This window comes from Barbatula barbatula, assembly GCF_947034865.1.
Source record: "Barbatula barbatula genome assembly, chromosome: 16".
Taxonomy (NCBI): domain Eukaryota; kingdom Metazoa; phylum Chordata; class Actinopteri; order Cypriniformes; family Nemacheilidae; genus Barbatula; species Barbatula barbatula.
Window position 1 is genome coordinate 1,657,308 of NC_136779.1, and position 22,438 is coordinate 1,679,745.

The 22,438-nt window shown below is 39.7% G+C and overlaps 2 protein-coding genes across 3 annotated transcripts in view; one reads left to right on the plus strand and one right to left on the minus strand.

Annotated features, from left to right (window-relative positions):
* The window catches only part of dock1 (dedicator of cytokinesis 1), a 183,127-nt gene that overhangs the window by 76,496 nt on the left and 84,193 nt on the right, over positions 1–22,438 (plus strand). The window lies entirely within an intron of this gene.
* insyn2a (inhibitory synaptic factor 2A) lies at positions 516–20,486 on the minus strand (the record flags this gene model as incomplete). Its single annotated transcript, XM_079475852.1, has 3 exons — positions 19,309–20,486; positions 14,177–14,248; positions 516–699 (listed from the first exon to the last, which is right to left on the minus strand). The coding sequence occupies exons 1-3, from the start codon at positions 20,481–20,483 to the stop codon at positions 516–518; spliced, it is 1,431 nt and encodes a 476-aa protein (XP_079331978.1). The 5' UTR covers positions 20,484–20,486.

Below are 22,438 nucleotides of genomic sequence, written 5' to 3' on the forward strand. Positions count from 1 at the left end.
TTTCTTTAATGCTGAGTTTCCATGAGGAGGAGACTGAAATGAAAAGCGTCCTTCCATCGAAATTGTGTTTTTTAAAACATCCAGCTGATTTTCCAAAGCTTTAGTGCCGTTAAAACAAGGACATCAAAATGATGCAAAGCAAGATTTGTTATTGATCCCGCGTCTTTTAGCTTGAAATCATTTCACGCTCTTCTGCACGAGGAAATTACAATTCCTTTTCTCTGGAAGCAGATTCCACATGTTATATATATATATATATATTATATATGTATTTGTAAATATACACTTTTTTAATTAAGCTGATGTGTTCCCAGATCAAATTGATTCATATTGATTCAGCCATATTGAAAGTACCGAAGGCAAAACAATCCCCCGAAAAGATTTTCTGCAGCTATCCTGATGGAAATGGCGAACGTGAAAGAGATGCTCGAGGAGCGTTGCATCCGGTCGTTGAACTCCATCTTTAAAACATGAAGGAGATAAAGTTGTGTAATCCTGCCGAGGTGTGGTGTTTATCACAGAAACCAGAGTTTCCAGCGCGCGTGTTTCTTGGCCTCTGCTTTGGCCTTGCGTTTGGGTGTGGAGCTGATGATCTCCTGAGGGTACGAGAGAGACGGGAACAGAGACTCCTCTGTGGGACACAGTCTCTTCATCAGCGGCTGTAGTTTATCCTCCTGGAGTTTAAAGTCCAGCTCCACACTGAAACACACAAACAGACAGTAAGTGTGTAGCAAAGACATACAATAAACAAGACGGCCCCTTATAATAAATGTGTTTAGCTGTTCTAGTAATTCCAATCAAAACAAAAAATTACACAGTGATGATACCATATTAAATGCATTATGGTGTTGAAACTGATTTGAATCATTTCTTGCTTTTCTTGGTCATATCTGACCCATACTCTCCTTCTGTTGGATGTATTTAGCCCCGCCTCCTGTGTGCGAACTGTCCCTGCGGGTGGTGCATTGTGGGTTTAATCCCTTGTAGCCTCCGTTTTGCTCGGCAGAGATAATCCATACTGTAGTTGACTACACATCTGATTCCTGGGACGAGTCACATTTAACTCCACGATTAGAGAGCAGTGATGGAGCGATAAGAGGTTAAAGTGAGGCTGAATGAGAAAGAGAGAGGCCATTCACAAGGAGCATTTCACCTCGGCTTCCTTCTGTGTTTGTGGCATTTGTGCCTTCTCTTACTTTAAAGGCCCAGTGAAATAAAAAATAATGCAACGTTTATTTTAAATTAGGGCTGGACGATCTTCCCAAAAAAGCATATCACGATATTCATAACAAAGAATCTTAATCCACGATCTGAAAGGTTGTACATGAAGTTTTTTGCACATGGCACTGGTGCAATAGAGGTTTCAAGTTTTGTAGCTCAGGCCAAACAGTTGTACAGGTATCACACGTATAAAACATCATATATCAACATAAACGCACAGATCATCTCATACATGGACTGGTTAACAACAAAGGACATTAATGTTTGTCCACATTAAAATAATTATACTATAATATTTACTAGGCCTATAGTAAACTGCAGTCAAATACCTGGATAATAGAGTGTGTTTGAACCTCACTATAGTAAATATTAAAGTATACTTCTATTACTACAGTTGATCAATTTACAACAAGGATATCACAACTTGCTATATCAAATACTATATATAATAATAATAATATATCATTTAATTTCATCCCTTTACCTTGATGGAAATATTTGATATTCATACAGTAGGTTAACAGGTATCAATGATTGTTTGTCGTGTCTTTGGAGACCTCTGGAAAAGACACTGTTTTTATAATGGATAATGGCGAGATGATGTTTCCAGGATCTTCAGATTAAGTGATTTTTTTCTGTGTGCCCCAAATCCCTATCCAATATATTTCAAGAGTGCGTCACATCTGCAAAGAGTGCTCTTATTTTAGACACGGCACCCACAGAGCTGTCATTCAACATTAACCATCCTTTCAAATGCACAACGCTGAGGACGCACATCACTTTCCCGTGTGTTTGTGAAAAGCATAATAGGTGCACGTGGTGTATAATAAACATGGTTATATTCGGCTTGTCTTTTCAGCAAATAGACGAACTTGCAAAACTCATTGGTTGGAAAGTAAAGAGGGTTGATATTGTTTTAAACACTCTACACATTTGTTTTTGTGTGTTTTTTTAGTATGAATACACAGCATTTAACAAATGAATCACAGCACAACCTATTATTTATTCTCTTATCAGTATAACCATAAGAAACACAGAGATCACTCAAGAAGTCTCGAGATGCTCTCAGATCAAACTGAGTTTTTTTAGGGAGCTGTTTGCGTGAGTGATCTGACTGTTTGTTACTTAGTTTATCAGTCCCTGCAGTATTTTGTGATCGAAGAATTTAACGCATAATCAAACAAACAAAATTTTAAGATTTTCAGCATAATTTGGCCCAAGACACTCCATGTGACGTCCTCACATCGCACATTCTGTCAAAAACAAAAACATAATGTTGTAAACATCATGGTTTTTTTGGTGTAAATGAACATTCATCACAATAATCTTAACGCAGATTTCTTAAAAGTATGCAAGGGTTTTGTCATAAACTCATTGCATAGACATTTCCATAACCATTAACATGAAACGACATGTGTTTTGTTGCTTGACCTGTCAGTCAAAATGGCCTTTCGGGGCGGGCCTTAAACGTAAAGCGGCCAAGGTTTCCAGACCTTCAGTATGAATCTGCTGCATGCCTTTTAATCATAAGTAATGCATAAATAAATGTTTCATAGGTGGTAGTTTTAAAGAAGAAGCCTATTTGCCGATTCAAGTCGTTTTTCTGCAAAGGTCCTGCAATTTTTTTCTCAAAATTTTGTATTTCTGGCTGCAGAAATCACAAAAAATCTCTACAAAATCCTGTGGGGACTGGTTTATTGGTGTGCATTTTAGGGATGCTCCGATCCACCTTTTTTGCTTCCGATACCGATTCCGATACCTGAGATTCAGTGTCGGCCGATACCGAGTACCGATCCGATACTAAGGTAAAAATTTTAAAGTGCACAATTACTTAATAAACTATGTGCATTGCTGTGCAAGACATCAGGCTCGACTTAACATAAATTTCCTGACCCTGTAAAACAAAATAACAAACTAATGATTCACAAATTTAGTAAATAGTTTATTAAACCAGCACCGGTGCAAAACAAATGAAAAATAAAACAAAAGTGTTCACTATCTTTGGACAAAAGACATTCAAAATTAAAGTGCAAATTAAGCAGCTGAATATAACAACAGCTTCACTAGCTTGATAAACGGGTATAAATAAATGGAAACAAAATCTCTTAATAATTTTTACTAAAAAAAGTAATAGCTTTACTGCTTTAGATATTCAAAATAACATGAATCAGATCTTTTTAATGCTTTAGTCACTAAAGCAAAGTCCACTTAACTAAACTAAAGTTTAGTGAAAATAAAATTTAACATCCAACACAGAAACAGATGAATAAAACGCTAGCTTTCCTAGCTTAGTAAAACTGCACGTTTGTTGCATTTAACGTGGCATTTTGTGGCACAAAATTCTCATCCAACAAGTGTGCGGTTAAACTTAAAAGCGACACGGGGGACACGTCGCAGCTCCAGATATCTGTTGTAAAACTCACCGCATTGACATCTTTAATTTTTTCGGATATGTGTTTGCAGACTTTTCGATACAGTTCAAGGTAGAGTTAAATATTTACGCTTCGGCGTGTCGTACTGCGGCTCCAGGTGGTTTATAAGGAGTCTGAAGCCATTATACGCAATGACGGACAGCGGTTGCCCATCCATAACAATGAAAGCGGTGGAACTTATTGGCGTAGCTGTTGTAAAATAACTCCTAATGACAGATATTTTGGCTCGCTCCATGCTGTTCGCTGCTATATGTTCACTTGTTCACGTGCACTACGTACAGAGCACGTTGCTAGCGTATGATGTCGCACGTTGCTAGCGTATGATGTCGCACGTTGCGCAAAGCACAGCCGCCCACGAGAGAGTTTAAGCGCCGGTGTCTCCATGAACTTTTACATCGTCTAGCACAAATTTTATGTCAGATCGGGTATCGGTGACAAATTGCACCGATACCCGATCTAGAATTTTATTACGTATCGACGCCGATACCCGATACGAATATCGGATCGGAGCATCCCTAGTGCATTTTCATATTTTGGGAGATATACTGTTCGTTCTTTTAAAATCTGTTAAATTGTTAGAAATAGGGTGGATCCAGGACTTTAAGGGACATTTTTTATGTTCACTGGACATGCTTAAGGAATAGTTCACCCACAAATGATTTATTTTCCCTCATGTGGATCAGAACCGGTATTTGACCTGTACTTTTTTATGACACAAAAAAAGATATTGTGAGAAATGTCTCCTTTCGTGATCAGGTTTTGTTCATAAAATGCAAGTCAATGGGGTTCAATGTTGTTTGGTTATCGACATTCATCAAATATCTTCGATTGTGTTCTGCCGAAGAAAGTCAGTCATACAGCATTTTGTCATTGTAAGCAAGTGACAACAATGCATCGATTGATTTAGTTATTTTATGGCCTTTATAACTCAAACTGAAGCATTGTTCAGTCCACTAGACTACTGGCACCAAATGTGTCATTTCTAAATGAATGCTCGTTTTAAAATCGTTTTCCTGTAAACGACACTACTGTATATTACCGGATGTGTTTTCCGTATTCTTTTTTATGATACAAAACTTCTTGTTGACCTGTATTACTGTAGAATTGAACGCTTTAGTTTCCATAAGCTTGTAATATTTATATTTAATGGGTGTATTTCTTTTATTATATGAATAGAAGCGTAGACACCCTGCGGCGTGAATTATACTACAGTGCTAACAATTTCTAGCTTCGGAATCGCAAATCAATGTTAAATATTTCTTTCTGGATCAATACGGTCCTCCACAAAATAAACTAGAACATCAGTGGAGTAGAACGTAGTAAAGCGGCCGTCCAGAGAACGTCAATATTTAATTTGCATTAGAAAATCAACCGCGTGGGAGCATCGAACCAGGGCGAGAATCCACCGCTGTTCTTCATTGCGACGGGCTTAAATTTCTCTCTTTCTGCCGTTTGAGTTTGTGCTGATTTTCATTGATCGTCTGTCTTGTTTTCTGCTCTCCGCCCACGAATGTTGTCAACCTGAGAGTCTTGACGTATTTCTCTGTTTCTAAGCCTCTAATTTGGAAGTGAATGGTGTTGATAAGGGTTGTACCTCCTCCTCTTTAAAGTCACCATGAAACGGAAGTTGCGATTGACTTCTTTTGCGTATCGTCACGTTTATCCGAGTGAAACGGCTTCTGAAATTAGAAAAAAAAATGTAGAGCGGGGATATATTTTGCCCTTCCTTTTTAAATTGGTTTGTTGTAAGTTGGGCCTGGAGGGGAGGGCTAAAAATACCTGGCCATTGGACAGAAGTTACAGTCCTACCTCTTTGTTGTTGTTGACGTCATTTGGTGAAGCGCTGTTGTTGATAGGGAGAGAGGAGCTTAACATTTTTGATGAAAGATTACAAGTGCAAATGAATAAAAAAATAAGAAGTGCACGGATAAATCATTTTTAATAATCACTGCAACACTGTGTAAGACACTTCAAATTTTCCTGTTTGATTGACTTAACGCTCATTAACGTGGATCCTGTTCTCATGGTTACGTTTAAGATGCCTTTGTATTGTGCTTAAGTGCGTGTGATGTCCTTTTATTCATTTTTGTCAAACGCTCAAGTGAGAATTAAGCTTTTTTCGGGGAGGCAGGTAGTACAGAAGTACCGTCCTGCATATTAAGTTTGTGTTTTGGCTGGTTTAGTGTGAATGCGAGGAATTCTTGACCCACTTTCAGCTTTTAGGTTTTCAAAAAATATAAAGGAACTGAATAAGTGTAGATCTATGGAAATGTCCTCCTTTGTTTTACACAATGTCATTTCAGATCGATTAAGTTTCTGTCTTCCCACAATGCACTTGTGTTTGATATCTCGTTGGTGGATAAATCTCTCTTATGCTCTTTGAGCTGTGACGATATGTACCGCCATTCACAATAATAATACCGGTCTAGGTCGATCCTGAATTCGCAATGGCTTTGATTCTGTGTTTTATGCACAGCTCTTTTCTGTGAACTTCGGCTCTTTGATCAGTACTGCACTATGTAAAATCCCTACTAGATCAAGTCGTTTATAACATGCATTTGAGAAAGCATCACTCGCCAAACATCATCGTTATAAATATACTTTATTATCATGAAAATACCTGAAAAGGTTTGAAGAACAGCGATAGAATATGACCATTGGCATTTCTCACAGCTGCGTCCTAAATCAGGTACTTACTGAGTAGGTACTTCATTTCAGTAAGTACTCACTTACCGATGGCTAAAAGGGTGCACACTGTTTTGCTTAAATAGGTAGACTATAGTATGCATGAGATCCGGATGTTGTCCGCCATATTGACGTGATAATGTGACATCCACTCTTCTTCTTTTCCGAGTGGCAACTTACGTTTGAGGTGCATATACGCAGTGTACTGGAGTGTGTGCCAGAGATTTGCCATTTGATGTAATAACAAGCGCATATTAAAACGTTATTATGTTGTCTGATTTTAATGTGCAAAGTATTTTAAAATGTACATTCTCCAAATGTAAATGAGTTATAAGCTTAACACGACGCCCCCGACCGCGGTCGCCTCACCTGTTCTTTTCTTTCGTTCCCTTCTCCACGAAACCACACAATTTGTACATGTTTTTTTATTTTTGTTTGGATAAATAAACTATAAAATTTTAGTGATGAAATGGTATAAGACTGACTTGTTTTTTGTAATAATTTGTTTATGGAAAGTGATGTATTAGAAAATATTATTGTGCCAAAGTGTCCGTTAAACTACCGGATTAACATCATTTAGATGACGAATATTCACCCTTTCATGTACCATTTAGCTGTTTTATCGGCAATGTTTTATATAATATTTTGAAACATCAGTATACGCACGTCCGAACCACGCGAGAAATAGTCCTCCCGGATATTACTCGCCTCCTGTTTTATGAATACTGAATCGGGCATACTATTCGTTCGCCGACTGCTTTTTGCCTACTATATAGCATGCAAGTATGCGATTTCCAATGCAGCCTACGTGTGTAAATCATTCTTCCGAGAGCGTCCTCTGGATTTCGGATGTGGCGGCATTTAATCGTGATTAATTGAGAAACGGAGCATAAGAATTACACCATATATCGTCCCAGCACTATATGATGGATATAAAAAGTGATAATATAAAGCAATGTACACACTAACAGTTTGTTTGCTAAATTCTACCGTCACCCCATAAGAACACGAGTACGATTCATTGGTCAACTACCCATATGTTACAGATACAGATTGCCATGAAATTGTGTTTGTAAATGTTAGTTGGAGAGGTTTGTCAGCTCATTTTGTTAGTCGCCGTTCAGGGTTGGAAGGATTTGGCAGCGTGTTGTGTTTGTGTACGCAGCCGAGCGCGACGGTGCCAGCGACACCAGACTGACGCCCGAGTGAAAGTGAATCTGTCTCTCATTAGCACCAGATGCCCTCTCATCATCCACACGAGCTCGCGTGTGTGTGAGTAAACACCGCCGGCGCTCTCTACGCCTGCTCTGATTCGCAGTCATTTTACAAGACCTTTTGCCGTCTGTCATATTTCTCGCCGTTCACCCGACCGCATCCCGCAGGCCCCGCGGTGCATAACTGACACTCGTAGGAACACAAATGTGCAATAATAAAAAGTGCAGGTGGATGTCTTTGAGCGGGGAAATGTGAAGGCAGTCTCATATCTCGAGCTCATTAGCAGAGAGACAGCGTGGCCAGATACTCATCTCTGTGAGAGAAAGAGACTCTTTAATGGAAGATTCATTCTTCTTCTTTCTGTCTCTTTCTCTGAGGTGCGATACATTTATCAAACACATTAACAAGTCCCTTTAATTTGTTTTATTACAAATGACCGTCAGACAGGAAGGTCTGAAAACGAAGACTCTTTCATTTCCTTCCTTTCGTCCTGTTTCACCTCTTTCGTCTGTGCTGGAGGGGGAGAGAGAGACTCGCGTTTGTCTGTATGGTGGAATCACAGGGAGAGAAACTTGCTGACTTTGACAGAAGTGGACGGCGCATTGAAAGCGTGAGGTGTGTTGGACTTGACGGGTATTGAAACTCAGAAGTCTAGAGCGTGAGAATTGCTTTCAGATGTCTGGGCCGGATGTTATGTATGGATTGAAAAAAAGCATAAACTTTGTTTCAAGGCCATGTAAATATCTCAGTTATAATTCACGCAAAATTGACAAATACTAGAAAAGGTTTTGTATTCACTATTTAAAAAATCTCTTCTCTTCTGGAAGATATGTAGTTTGTAGATACCAGTTTGTATCTTCTCCATTCGTCTGTCTCTCTCTCTCTCCCTCCCCTTATGGAAATGAACTATTGGGCGACTACGGTTAATTGAGCTGTGCGATATTGAAGAAATTGCTGAATAAGAAACGATATATACGAGATACGAAACCGTATTTGACTAAAATCTATTTAAAAATTATACATGTACAACCAAAAGGTCTAAATGATATTAAAGAAAAATGTGATATATAATGCAATACAATAATGGCTCAAGTTTTGTCAAATATATTTTTGTATAAAAAATTATACAACCAACGTACATATTTCACGATATGTCTGATTATTAATCATATTCCAAACATTTGACGCAGTCTCTCTGCTTTTTGCATCAACCTAAATCTTTGAAAAATCTCACAATTAAAACTTAAATGATATTCGTTTAACATTTTTATCGGTAAACATTTTCTGTTAGTTGTATTTTGTTCAAACATTGTGTAGCGTTAAAATACCCAAACAGGAAGTTCTTCTGGACCTGCGTTGGCTCAGCATTGTAGAGTTTTTCGAATGATTCAGTTTTATATTGCGATTGACACATTTGCAATATTTCACATTTCGATATGTTGCGCAGCCCTAACAGTTTTCATATTTTAGTTGTTTGAATTTTCTTAAATATGCTAAATAACATAGCTTGATGATAACTATAGTTATATCATGGTAAATGTGTGGAAACTATTGTAATACAAATAGTAACCTATCTGCCAAAAAGAATACTACAATAAAACCACTTTCCCCAGTCTCTCTCTCTCAAGGTACTTTATTGGCATAATTACGTATACTTAAAATGTTGCCAAAGCTTTACACATAAAACAGAAGACATACAATAAGTGCCACCATTAAAGTGAATAAAATATAAGGTGCTAAGTAAATAATATTATAGAGAACGAAAGATAATGAAGTATATGTAAATAAAAATTGACTGAAATATAAAGCATTGAAATGTGTGTGTATATATATATCATGTAAATACAGTAAATATCATTTTGTATTCTCGCTCCAGTGTCTCCACACCCACCAGCTTCACTATAGTATCACTGTGGTATCTATAGCAACCAGCTGGAGATTCTGCTTTGACATTGAGAACATCATTTCTGATGGATACAAGAGAAAGGAGAGAGAGTAGTCTGTGGGTCGAGCGTGTGACGTAGATGTGAGTCATGTGCATGTGAGCTTCAGATGAGAATGTCTGAGGTCAGAAAGGTCAAAAGTGATGTGATGGAGAGATCGAGAGATTTCGTAAGTGTGGTGTCGGGCGTGCAAAGCTTTGTTCAATGCATGAACATCACGACAATGTTTTTATATCTTGCCAAAAATATTTTGGTGCTCTTTACTGAAAGAGATCAAGTGTCTGGTTTTCCCATATTTTGATTGTTTATAAATGTTTTTATGGGTCCTGAGGAGGACTTTAGGAACCCATCTGGTGATCAAAATGGATAGATTATGTGCAATAGCAAATACAGAGATTTGTTTTGCCATAGCGGGACAAACCTCACTTTTTGTGGCCATCACACGATTAACTTTCTCTTTTCCAGCTCTGACAACCAAATAAAAAATAAGTGAAGAAAGGAAGGAGAAATGGGGAAGAGCCCAGCGTGCAATACCCCTCGCTTACACCCCCAGCAGTTATGTCAGGATTTGTTTTTTGTGACTCCATTAAGCTCTGTCTATTAAGCACGGTTATCTCGCACCCAATAGCCCCTCTGAGATCTCTATCCCAGCCGGACTCCCACATTAAGAAACGCAGCCTTGCGTGATAAAATGCGATGACACGGTTACCGGGCTAACAAAGCTCGGAAGAGGAGTTAGACTTCAAATAAATTGGAGGCTTTTAAATCCTCCGTTATGGCAGCGCAATCTCTTTCCTCTCTGGAGTTTAGTGATCACCCCAGGAAAAAAGAAAATAATTTAATTGAAATTGTCTCAGTCTACTTTTCACATGAATAACGTTAGGCATGTCCGCCATGAGCAGTTCGGCAGAATCCGTCCTTCAGAACGGCAGAATTGATGCCGAGAGCTGATGGAGGGATAATGATGCAGGAAATGAGAGGTGTAAGAGGAAGGTAAATTGCAGAGCCATATGAAGAAGGTTAAGTCTTTAAAACCTCGAGTTAGCTTGCTGTATGTATGAGAAAAACACAGATCTCAATGATTTCTCAAAGACATCAAAAAGATTAAATAAAGAGCAGAAGGTCTCATCTGTATTTCTCCTTATCTTTCACAAATATTTTTTAAGTCGTCTTCTGAGATACGAAAGATTAAACTACGTGTCCTCATATCAACATCAGGTATGTGTGTCTCTAGATGCTGGCCAGAGTTAGTCTGACATGCAGCTTCAGATGGTCTGATGGGTTCTGATGATCTCGGTCATGATATTTCTTCTCTCGACTGTGTTATGCTAAGCAGACCACTTTGACTCCTTCAAGCTGAACTATGTGATTTATGTGGATGCAAAGCAATTCTGTTTGTCATCTGTAAACAAGGCTGGGTTTGTGTACTACACACAGGGAAAGATAGACAGCAGTTTTTTGGAAAGGTGTTTGAAACACTAACTTGCTGAATTGTTGGCAAGTTACTCTGAAGAAATTACAAACAGAATGCATCCGACTGAATTGATGCACTTAAAATCAGATAGACAATGTTTATATTAAACGTTAACAATTAAAAATTATTTGTATATGTATATTAATATCATTTAATACTATATCAAGATTGCGTGCATAATTTTTTCTAGAGATACAACATTTCTCCACCGATACCGATATCTGCCAATGCTGATTTTCAAGATCAAAATAACATTTCTTAACGTTGTGGATATTATTAATTCATATAATGACTATTAATATTGAACATCAAACTGGTGCAGTTTCTTTACATTTCCTACACACAGAGCACACATGTAAAGCATTTTCCTGTTTTCTTTGGATTGACAGGATATATCCTAAACCTTTTTTTAAAGCTGTTTTAAATCCCACAATAGCCGATAGTTTATAAAATTGCTTTGGTTGGCCGATTGTTGGCCAAAATATCGGTGCATCTTGAATTTTCACCCTACATTATAACGTTTTGGACACCCAGACTTCTTGAGAACTAACTATTCTTAATTTCTTTTCATTTATATTCATTTTTTTTCCTTTGTCTGTACTAATGTGTATTTTGTTTGTGGAAAGCACCACATACAGTGAATCGAATCGAATCCAAAGACTTGTTGGCTGCCTTTTCTTTACTCTTCTAGCTTATGCATTTCATTTTTCCATCTTCCATATAGAGTACAATTTATTTTGGTCTACGAATCCAATTTCAAGCTTTTGGATTAAAAGGTGTTTGATGGTCATGAAAAAGCGGAATTCTTGTGTGCGCGATCGATTCTTTTTATTTTGTTTCTATTTTTAATTGAAATCATTTTTGAAATTGAACCCACGGTGTGTTGATATCATAATCTTTTAAGTGCGTTTCTTCGTGAGTTCCGGATTGGTCCACAGGAGAGATTTCAGTTCCCTCATGTGAAGTGTTTTCAGCGGGTTGTGTGTAATTAGATTGCTTTAATCCTCTCCTGTGCTTCAGAGAGAGCTGCTAAATTTGATTTGATGTGTGTTGCTTGTCTTCTTCAGGGACTCTCGTCTCGTCTTCACAGGGGTGCTCATGTCACTTTGGCACTTTCTATATACGGCGCTGCTTGGTCCTCCTCAGAGACTCTCCCCAAACCTCGTGTTCACAATACAGGCGTTTTATTTAGTGTGGGTTTGAACATTTGGCTTGTTTGCTCCAGAATTTGCTCTCATGTCGTTTTAAACTACTTTGCCTAATATTCCAGTTTCTAAGCTGCTCTTATAATAGATTTGTTTGAGTATTCAACATGTTATTCAATGAAAACCCTGAGGTATCCAGTCTCGCGTCCGTGGATATTACTACCTGTCAGTTACCCAGAATCCCACACGTGTACAGTATGGGCCGAGCGCACAATGTTCTTCCGCTCGCTAGAGACAGAAACACACTTTCTATTTCACAGCGTGACCTTCACATGCTGTACTGCTTTCACCTAAACACTCTGTCGCTTTGAAATGACCAACAGGCTATTGTGATTTAAAAAGGGAACATTCACCCAGTGGAATAGGGAGTTTTATTGACTTTCTTTAAAATACCTTTTATAAAAGGAACCTGGAAGTCGAAATTCTCTTGAACCGTCATGAACGTATATGACTCGCAGCTAAACACAAACAAAGATTCTTTGATAAAATATCGATCACGTAATCTGTAGGCCTATAGGTGCCAACTTGAAAATCGAATCTAAATCAATTCAGTGGGCTAATAAATGTCTTCTGAAGCAAATTTATCTGTTTGTGTGAAAAACTGTATTTTTAGCTTATTTCGAGAATTTAAAAGCTATAGGAGTGCTAAATTGAAACATGATAGACGTATACAATATTTTTTTATATTTTATTGGTTCTTGCATGTCTCATGACAAGTTGTCATTGGATCACTTTAGGTCACAAGACACGCAAAAACAAAGGAGATTTGGAGCTTTCAGTGTTTAGTATTTGGATGGGCTCGTTCTCGTTTCAGCTTTGCTTAAGTTCAAAATTCAAAGTAAAGCGCATACACGTTTTGTCAAATACATATCATTTCGCTTCAGAAGACATTTGAAATGCTTGTTTGATGCATGTTTGTAATTTTTGGAGCTTCAGCAAGTTTGTACCATTGAGGCACATGAAGTGACGGATATTATTATAAAAAGATGTATATAAATAATAATACAATTAAAACAAGTTGTACAGAGGAAAGCAAGACATAAATCTACACTCGTTGCTGTTTTACTAGTTTTACTCAACCCATCCTTGTTCACTGTACATAAACAATTCAAGTAACTGAATTAACGTAAGTTAACTATGTTACTTATACTACACATTTAGATCTGTCAGCTTTACTTAACAAGCGTCTGACTGGTCAACTTAACATCGTTGAGTAGAACGCCAATCCATATGATATCGGACCTATTGTTGAGTTTACTTAATATAAACAAGTTAATTCAACGTGACTGGTTGAGGGGGATTTTCAGTTCCCAGCATGCTTTGCGTAAAACCGCATTTAGGCAGTATATTTCGAAATATAGTGTTATTTTAAGTGTTTTTCAGTGGAGAAAAAAGACTTGTTTGTGCTTGATGTTCATTTATCTTTGAGGTTTAAAAAGATTTGTTGTAATTTTTTAATTTTAGGGTTGCCATTGTTTTGCAGAGTGGTACATATGCTTAGGCTGTGAGAGGTTTGAGCGCACATGGTGTCCATTGCATCATTCAATGAGCTTTAGCTGTAACTGCCGGTACTGAGATGAATCTCGAGTCTAATTTGCTCATTGTGTTTTGACTTACAACAAAAAGTACCATTGAGAAATAAATATTGACTTAAAATTACTGGCACGATCGGAATGGTTTGTATTTACTCAAAAAAAGGTTTTTGTCTACATTACTTACATTTATTTAGTGTTATTTGTTCAAATGACTTTATATTGTTGCGTGGAACCACTTGACGCAGCTTTTAAAAGTAAATTCAACAACCAAATGAACCATTTCTTTAAAATGTGCTGTTTTCAAATTTTTGTGACTTGACGGTCATTATCATTTTATGGAGTAAAACAAAATGGGGGTAAACTGGACCCTACATCCAAAATCTTTGTGGCGGCGGGTGCCAACTAGTCTTCATGTCTCAGTGCAGCACACCTCTTTAGCTCAACAAAACAAAGAGCAGCAACCAACCTGTAAATAATGCATGCGCTGTTTCGACACGTGTCGCAGTTGGCCGTGTCCTGTCCGGTCCGATAGGAGAGTCTGCGTGGAGAGAAAGAGAGAGAGTCATTAGACGAGCCGTGCGGCCGCTCCGCCGACCCGCTCCCCGCCGGTGTCATTCACTCTGTTGTTTCTCATTATCGGCTGGCGGTCAATGCTCACGGCGGGAGAGACGTGTTAGCATTCTGTAGACCCGCTGTCCTGTAGAGGACACTGACTGCGTTTGTGAGAGTAATCGGGAATGAGGCGACAATAACGGAGTCGTGTGTGTGTGCAGAAATAGCAGGACACACAATGACATGATTGGCCGTGATTTGACTCTTTGTTTGATGGTGCATGTGCAAAACTTTGCCATTTATTAAGATACGTTATTAATAATGTTGCAAAGGTTGTTTATGTGTTGTGTAGTTGTACTTTGGAAAACGTCTGTATGGATTAAGTGAGGTTAAGTGATGTGGGTCTGACTTCCACTCAGCCTTTGTGTCGTAAGTGCACCCATGATGCCTTCAGATGCTTCCTAGGTAGGCAGCATACAGAGGTTTGAATGCTGGATTTCATTTTGGGTGTACCGTTAGGGTGATATCACGTCTGCTGAAAATGTGCAATAATCTTCACCAGAAATAGCGCGAGCTCGAGGGGAAACGGAGACGATCATTAGTTTAACTAAACTAGTGCCGTTCACATCACAGCTTATTTTTAGATGTTTAGTGACTTGAGTCTTCAGCTTTAAAGCTGGTTTGATGGGAGATGTGTGTAGTGTTTGTTGTGTTGTGTGTGTCTCAGTGTTTACTTCAGTTCACGAGAGTTCGTCTGTGTTGTGTTTGTTTTCCGTTGTGCCCCGTTTACCCCCTCAGGTGAGATTGTGCTAAAATCATGGATTTGTCTCTTCTGTCATTCAGTTTACAGTGTTAATACTGGATTTGTCCATTTTGGTATTTGAGGCTCTGAGTGAGGACATGGGGTCAGGAAATGGGCTATCAGGTGTATTTACTGTCTGTCGCCATCACAACAGACCGGTATTGACCCTTCAGGTTTATCCTGACCGAATTGGATACCCGTGGGGCATGATGTCATCGGTCTGCGCCTGATGATCTGTTTCTGATGTCTTTCTCTTATTAAAGGACTACTTAATATTACATAGACTTTTGGGTCAGTTACGTTTTGGAGATTATTGATTATCAGGAACTCATTTGACCTCAGTTTGTAAAACACAATATAATTATGCAATGATAGTAGATGTTTAATATTGCCATAACAACTGCTCTAAAAACTCAATGGGGTCCATTTTAGCGGGGAACTATTCCTTATTTTCTCAGTTTCCTTTTTTCAAACCATGCTTTATGAATTTGCTGCAGGAGTTCTCATTTGCAAAGTTTTGTGTACATTGGCCTTTCTGGCAGAAACCTCACAGGGGGCGGGACTTAGGGATGAAGAAAATAATGCCGTTTATTTAGAAACCACAGTGTTTTGTTTCTTTGTTATTGTATATTTTTATTCGTTTCTTAAATGGATACTCCACCCAAAATAAAATACAATTTTAGACAAAAATATTGTATCAATTTCTTTCTGTCGAACACAAAATGTGATATTTTGAAGGATTTAGGAGAGCAAACAGTTCTGGGGCACCTTTCACTATTACATTTTTCCAATCCAAACATTCTTTCAAATATCTAAAGGTTTTCTTATTGGCACAAAAAGAATCTGACAGACACAACCCAGCTTTTTTTTGTATGTGTATGCTTAAGATGCTAGTGAATCTTCCTGGGAGACCAATTCTCTAAAAAGTGTTGAAGCTTTGTATTGCGCTTCTCATTTTATTGCCTCGCTTTATTTTATTCTCACTGTTGCAAGTTGCTTTGGATAAAGCATCTGCAAAGTACTTAAGTGTAAATGAATATTCGTTTAAGATTATGTGCCACATTCCGTTGCTTGCTTCAGACTGCGTGCTGCGGATGCATTGCAAGAGCAGTTAAGAATTCTTAATGGTTTATTATTTGCAAATGAATAGATTAGTTTGTCTTTACGCTGCTTGCAAACTTCACCACATCCATACATATCGAGCGTCGCATCTCTCCATCACTATCTCTAATGAACCCGCGTTCACAACTAAAGTTGTGTTGGAAACGGCCCCGGCCTCTCTCTGTATCCATCTGACTCACATTTGCTCTGTGACCGCAGTCTGGACCTTATCTTAGGCCCTTCACCGATCGGTCATTAATGCCCATGTCTGTGTGTCTCAGCGCATCGTCGCCCCTGAGCTCTGCACCAGCCTCCTTAAAAGGTCAAACTTCTGGGCTCGTCGTGACCGAGAGCGGCTCAATGACGGCCATTTTGTCCCTAATGAGCACATGTGAAGTGCTGTGTTTTCTGATGCGCAGGGTTTATCTGAGGAGAGTTTCCGTGGCTAATGGGGACAGTGATGTATAGGGCCGGCGCTCGGAGCCCCGGGTTAAGACAGGAGGGCGGCGGGAAGGCTGGAATAATGTTTGCTGCCAATAGATGTGAGCCATTCTCAAAGGCAAAACGTGCCCTCCAGAGCAGTCCGCTCGGCGCGGGAGGTAATGTGTGAGTAATGTACAGAGCGAGTGGATTATGTTGTGTAAGAGAGAGAGGAATTCCGGAGGGTTTCATACAAAACACCTCCATTATTGGGTTGAGGGATTTTTCCAGGCTTCTGGTGGTGTATATGGCTATTTTGCAGGGATTATATAAGGTTTTTATAGTAATAATTATTTTCGTTTGATCAAACTCTATTCCTTAAGTTTAGTTTCACCCGTATTCATGTTTCTAAAGAAAGCCTTTGATCGTGTAACATGCATGTGAGGAAAATGTCTCTGAGCGTGACGGTGCTCCAATTCGGCCGGATGTTTTAATAAACACATTTCACCTACAATACATCCTCCAGCTGCTCGAGCAAATGAGATTTGTCTGTCTAATGTTTCATATCCACACAAGCGTTAGCTGTTCCTGCATTAGTCGGAGGAAAGCATCAGTTCTCAGGTGTGGAATTGAAACGTCAGCATGCTGATGTTAAAACCTAAAGTGCAACGCCCGGAAAAGCATTAACTGTGAGAAACTGCTGATGTGTGCGACAGCAAGCCTTGAGCTTTATTTATTTTACGTCACGGTTTGTCTTTAAAAAACCAAATCCTGTAAGTACTTTATGAATGCTAAACTACAGTTTTAAGACAGAAGATAGTTTGGTTGATGCTCTGTGCGCGTGGTTGAAGGCTTCTCTCTAAAATGCACATGATGGTGATGATGATGTCAGGTCTTCTTATCATTCTCTGGATGGGTTGTTTATGAAACTCTCACTGTGACATTAATTGTGCTTAAAGTCGACATGTCGTCCTGCAGGTAATGAATGCACTTTTTAATCATTATCCTGGCAGGCCTCCACTCATCTTTACCGAACAAAACCGCCGGGCGTGTGGAAGCGAGAGAGACGCAAGGGACCGTCTAAAATCGTTTCAGTTTTGTTATATTTCAGGCATTGCTTAAATTGCATGCTAATGAATCTCATAAAAGAGTCGTTGAATGTTGTTCTGTTTTGTGGCGAAACGGGTGCGTCATGCCTCGTTGCGTATGCGTGTGGGAATGTTTTATAGGGTGCGTTTAGGATGATTTGCATGATGGGAGACTTGTTATTTTATCCTTGGCTAGCTCTGACTATAAATATTCAACGATTTTACATGTTTATAATCATGCTTGAGTTTCTTTCTAACCCAGATGAAATGAAAATGACTACCCGGACGGCAGATTTACAATCGTGCATTTGGCAGGCGCAGACGTGAGTTTGTGGGATTGAACCAGTGACGTTTGCTAATTCAATGCTTTACTAAGGCAAAGAGTTTTTCCTTCTTCATTTATAGATCACATCCACATGAAAACGCAAAAACAAGCGCTGTCAAAAGCATGCCAAACCAACGGGTGGCGATATTACCCATAAAGCCGTGTTGGCCAATCAGAAGCCTGCAATGTGACGTCAAACAAAGGAGATAGCGGCATGCATTCCAAGGTCATACTCCAGATCTTGGGTTTCACCAGAAACCAGAGTTTGTAAAAACCTGGCAGGACTTTTCAGAAAAGTTTGTTTGCATTGACCGAGTATTGCGTTTGCGTATGGACGAACAGCCAAACCGCAGTTTGAAAATACCCATGTTTGTGTGGACAGGGCCTTAGTGAGTATTTTACTTTGGTTTGTGCAAATGTGTTTCTTAATAACAGCTTAGCTTTCAAACCTCTCATGTTCAACACTCATGTTCAACAATCTTTCCTTTATTTTCCATTAGTTTTTTTTGTTGTGAAGCTGATCGAACAAAATGCTCTTTTTCTTATTTGATCTTTTTAACACAGAATGTTGTTAAATTTCCTCCCAATCTCATCTTTTGGGGAGTGCTTCAACATTAAGTGTCTCCGTCGTCTTTGCAGAACGTGTTTGTCATGGTATAATGTCTTGATTTGGAGAAGATCCAGTTGGCAGATTAAGTAGGTGCTCGTGAAAATGGAAAGGTTTTGGTGCCGTCATATCAGAATTGGAGAACTTCCGGCAGATTTTTAGGGTTGGGTCAAGGGGATGACAATATCGGTGCTGTCTGGACTAACCGTGGATGTGCTTAATTTAATACAGCAGACATTGAGAACTGCAACTCATGATGTTTAAAGGGATAGTTCACCCAAAAATAACAATTTTGTCTTTTATTCATCCGTATGTCATTTAAAACTTGCATCTGACCCTTTCTTTAGTGGAACACAAAAAAATATATTTCGGGAAATGTCTTGTGCTCATACAATGGAAATCAACGGGGTTCATTGTTGTTTGGTTACTAACGTTCTTCAAAATATGTTCTGCAGAAGAAAGGAGGTCATACAGGTTTAACCTGACATGAGGATGAATAATTGATGAAAGAATACATTTTCGGGTGTCATCCGGTGTCATTTTTAAAGCACCCTCTCTCTTATTCCAGTTTAATGTGCAAGCTCAGTTTGGGAAAATTTGTTTGATATAATCGTGTTTATATTTTCACCTTGGTTAAATTCTGTTAGCATTTCACACTGCCGCCCCAAATGGATGCTGGGTAATAAAGATCTGATCATCTCACCCCCCTCTGTGAGCTTCTCCCTTCTCCAGCTCCTGAATGACACCCAGCAGCACTTTAATGGTTTCTTGGCTAGAGCTGATCATGTTCTCCATGGCCTGGAGCTGTGCTTTAACATCACCATCCCGACGGACAGGTACAATCTGCTTGCACGTCTCATTATCTGTTAGCAGACTTCCCGCGCCGCCCCTTGCAGGAGGCGCCGGCATGGGAACGGGTGCAGCGGAAGCCGAGGTCGCCGGTGCTTCCTCCATGGCACGCAGCGGGCGAGCGGACAGCGTGCCCATGTGGCACTGGACCTGCGTGGTGCAGCTGGCCCGCGGCAATGTCTGCGACTGCAGGCCGTTCAGCTGCAGTACTTTTTTGCGTTTGTTGCGCTCAGACGGACTCTCTAAGCATTCCACCTGCGTGAGGGAGTTCCACGCGATAGGTCCCTTCACTTTAGAGGACGAATCCTGGAGGATAATCCCACCGCCGTCCCCAGAGTTCAACAACTGCAGCTTGCCTGAGCGATCCGTTTCTGAGTTTCCCTGGAAGCCCTTGCTGTGTTTACTTCGCACGCTACAGATCTGATAATCCGAGTCGTCCGCTCCTGCTGTCGGAACCAATGCGTCCGAACACGGTACATCCGTACAGTCCCTGGTTTGTGGATGTTTTTCGATGGTGCCGACGCACTTGTTGGTGTGCATCAGGGCTCTGGTTTTTGTCACATTATGAGTCGGTACACCGTCTCTCCCCGCAACTGTAGCTTTTGCACGTTTTACATCTATAACAAACCCATCGTCCTGGTCTTTACAGCTTTCCGCAGCAGCCGCATGCTTGACCGAGTGGCCTTTCTTCCTCTCAAAAGGAAATGTCTGGTAGCGCTTCTTTAGATCCGGAGACGTTTGCACTCCGGTACTTTTGGTAACGTTGGGAATGGACCGCCGAGCCGGGACGGTCATATACTTCCGGTACGCCACTTTATAAGAAATGGGCTTCCCTCCGCGAGCCGCGGCGGCCTGTTCGTTCTGCGCTTCACAGATGTCCTTAAAGCGGACTTGAAGAGCTTTGTTGCGCTTGCGTACCTGCCGTCTTTCATCCGACGACCCTTTGACGTCCCGGGCCATAGAAGTCACCGCCTCCGAGTCTGACTCAGAGTTGGTGAGCATGCATTTACCAGCTTCCTTGCTCACCATCGTTCCTGCAACACGAACAGTTGAGAGATTAGTAAAATGCAGACATATTTGCGTATAAACTCGTGTTATTTTGCACCTAAGTGATCCGACACAAATGTGAAAATAATCAATCATGCAAACCGAAAAGGGCACAGCTGCAACATCATTCACCAAGATCTCTCCGTTAAACAGCTCGGCTTGTTTGAGGTGAAAGTCATGAAGCCAATCGTCCCAAACGTTGTCTGGATAGTTAATTGCATCCCTTAATCTCGTGTGTTTCTCTAGCGACCGCACACAGACAGAATGATCCGTGTGAAAGTGCATCATACAGATTTCACTAGCCCTCAGCTGACTAATAGAGAGAGAGAGACAGAGAGACGCTTGTGGCCCTGTGATTTAGCATCATCGCCCTGACAAACACTTTCAGCCTCCCTCCAAGGCCCGTGAGTCAAACAGGCTTTTTTAGGGGTGTGAAATTCACATTGTCTTCTGGAAGACACATCGTGTTTAAGGACGGCTCTTTGGAGACGATCTGTCTTGAGAAAGTGGGATGAGACTATGATAGGTGTGCACTTTGTTGTCCAGTAAAGCAGAATATGAATATTTAAAAAACAATTGTATAAAATATAACAAAATGTTATCAGATAATAATATAACAATAATTATAATATAATTCTTATTAAATTAGTATTTTTTATATATTATTATTAATTGTTGTTGTTGATTTTCTTTTTTTACTGAAATGATGACTTCAGTGTTAAGTTGATAAGATGTTGCTGTGTGGTTGTTAGGGTGTTGTGGGTGGTTGCTAAGATGTTGCTATATGGTTGCTAGGGTCTCGCATATATTCTTTATCATCGAGGCTGTGATGTAGATGCTTGAGTATTTGTTTCATTGGTCATTTAGCAGGTGAATCTGGAACACAAATATTATATGCTTCGGGGTGTGTTCGGATCCCTAAACCAACGTATGAGATATAGCTAATCTCCTACGAACATTATAGCAATGTTTATTATGTTTTGTGTTGCATCATTTCAGGTTCTTCAAAGATATACTGTAACGGTTCAATGCAATAATGATTTTCAAGAGTGCAATTGACCACATTAAGTTCCTCGATACGGCGGTCTTAAAGAATCGGCTGTTGCTATGATACCACACTATCAAATGCAACGGTGAGAATATCATTTAATGAATTAATTCTTGAGAGCGTTATGTAAGTAAATCTCCGGTTCGTTGTTCACATAATACCCGGCTTCATGTTTATTTAGGGAGCTGTTGGCGATTCCCTTCCTGAGCTGGAGATGCATTTGGAACGGGCTTTCCCTTATAACCGGGTTACGCTCGTCACATTCAGCGGGGAGTGAAGCGCGTTTGCTTTCTAAATCCATGCAGGAGAAGATCACTGATGCTTTTAAAGTGTAACCTTTAGATTTGACGCTTTTCACATCATGCAAATACCATTAATCCCGTCCCGTTTCCTTTCATTTTCAGCTCTGCATTGATCTGTATGTGTGTTTGTGTGTACATACAGTATGTGATGAGTTGTGGGTTTGTAATGATGTCCGCCGTTCATATTGGTGCTGAAAGGGTCTTGAAGACCAACGGTAGCTGAGCGTCCGTCACTGGTCTATCTCTTCTTTTTCCAAAGTCCTTATCAAATGATCGAATTATAGACGTAATGCAATTGTGCACACAGTACTAGAGGCATTCAACAGGGTTCAACATTCACAGAAGTGCAGCTAAGTAACTCGCATTCTCTGCGATCGAAGTGCATCTGAACCTTAAGAGATATTCCAGACTATATTCAATTAGGTATTATTAGATTCTGAGAAAATGTGCGGCTTCTGCACGGATTGTTATTGTACTTTGTCCGTGTGCTTATAGAAATAGAAACTCAGATTTAGCTTTAAGGACTTGAGGAGGCTCTGTAGGATGTGCACAGTGGTTTCTTTAGGAAATGATATTTGGTTTGTACA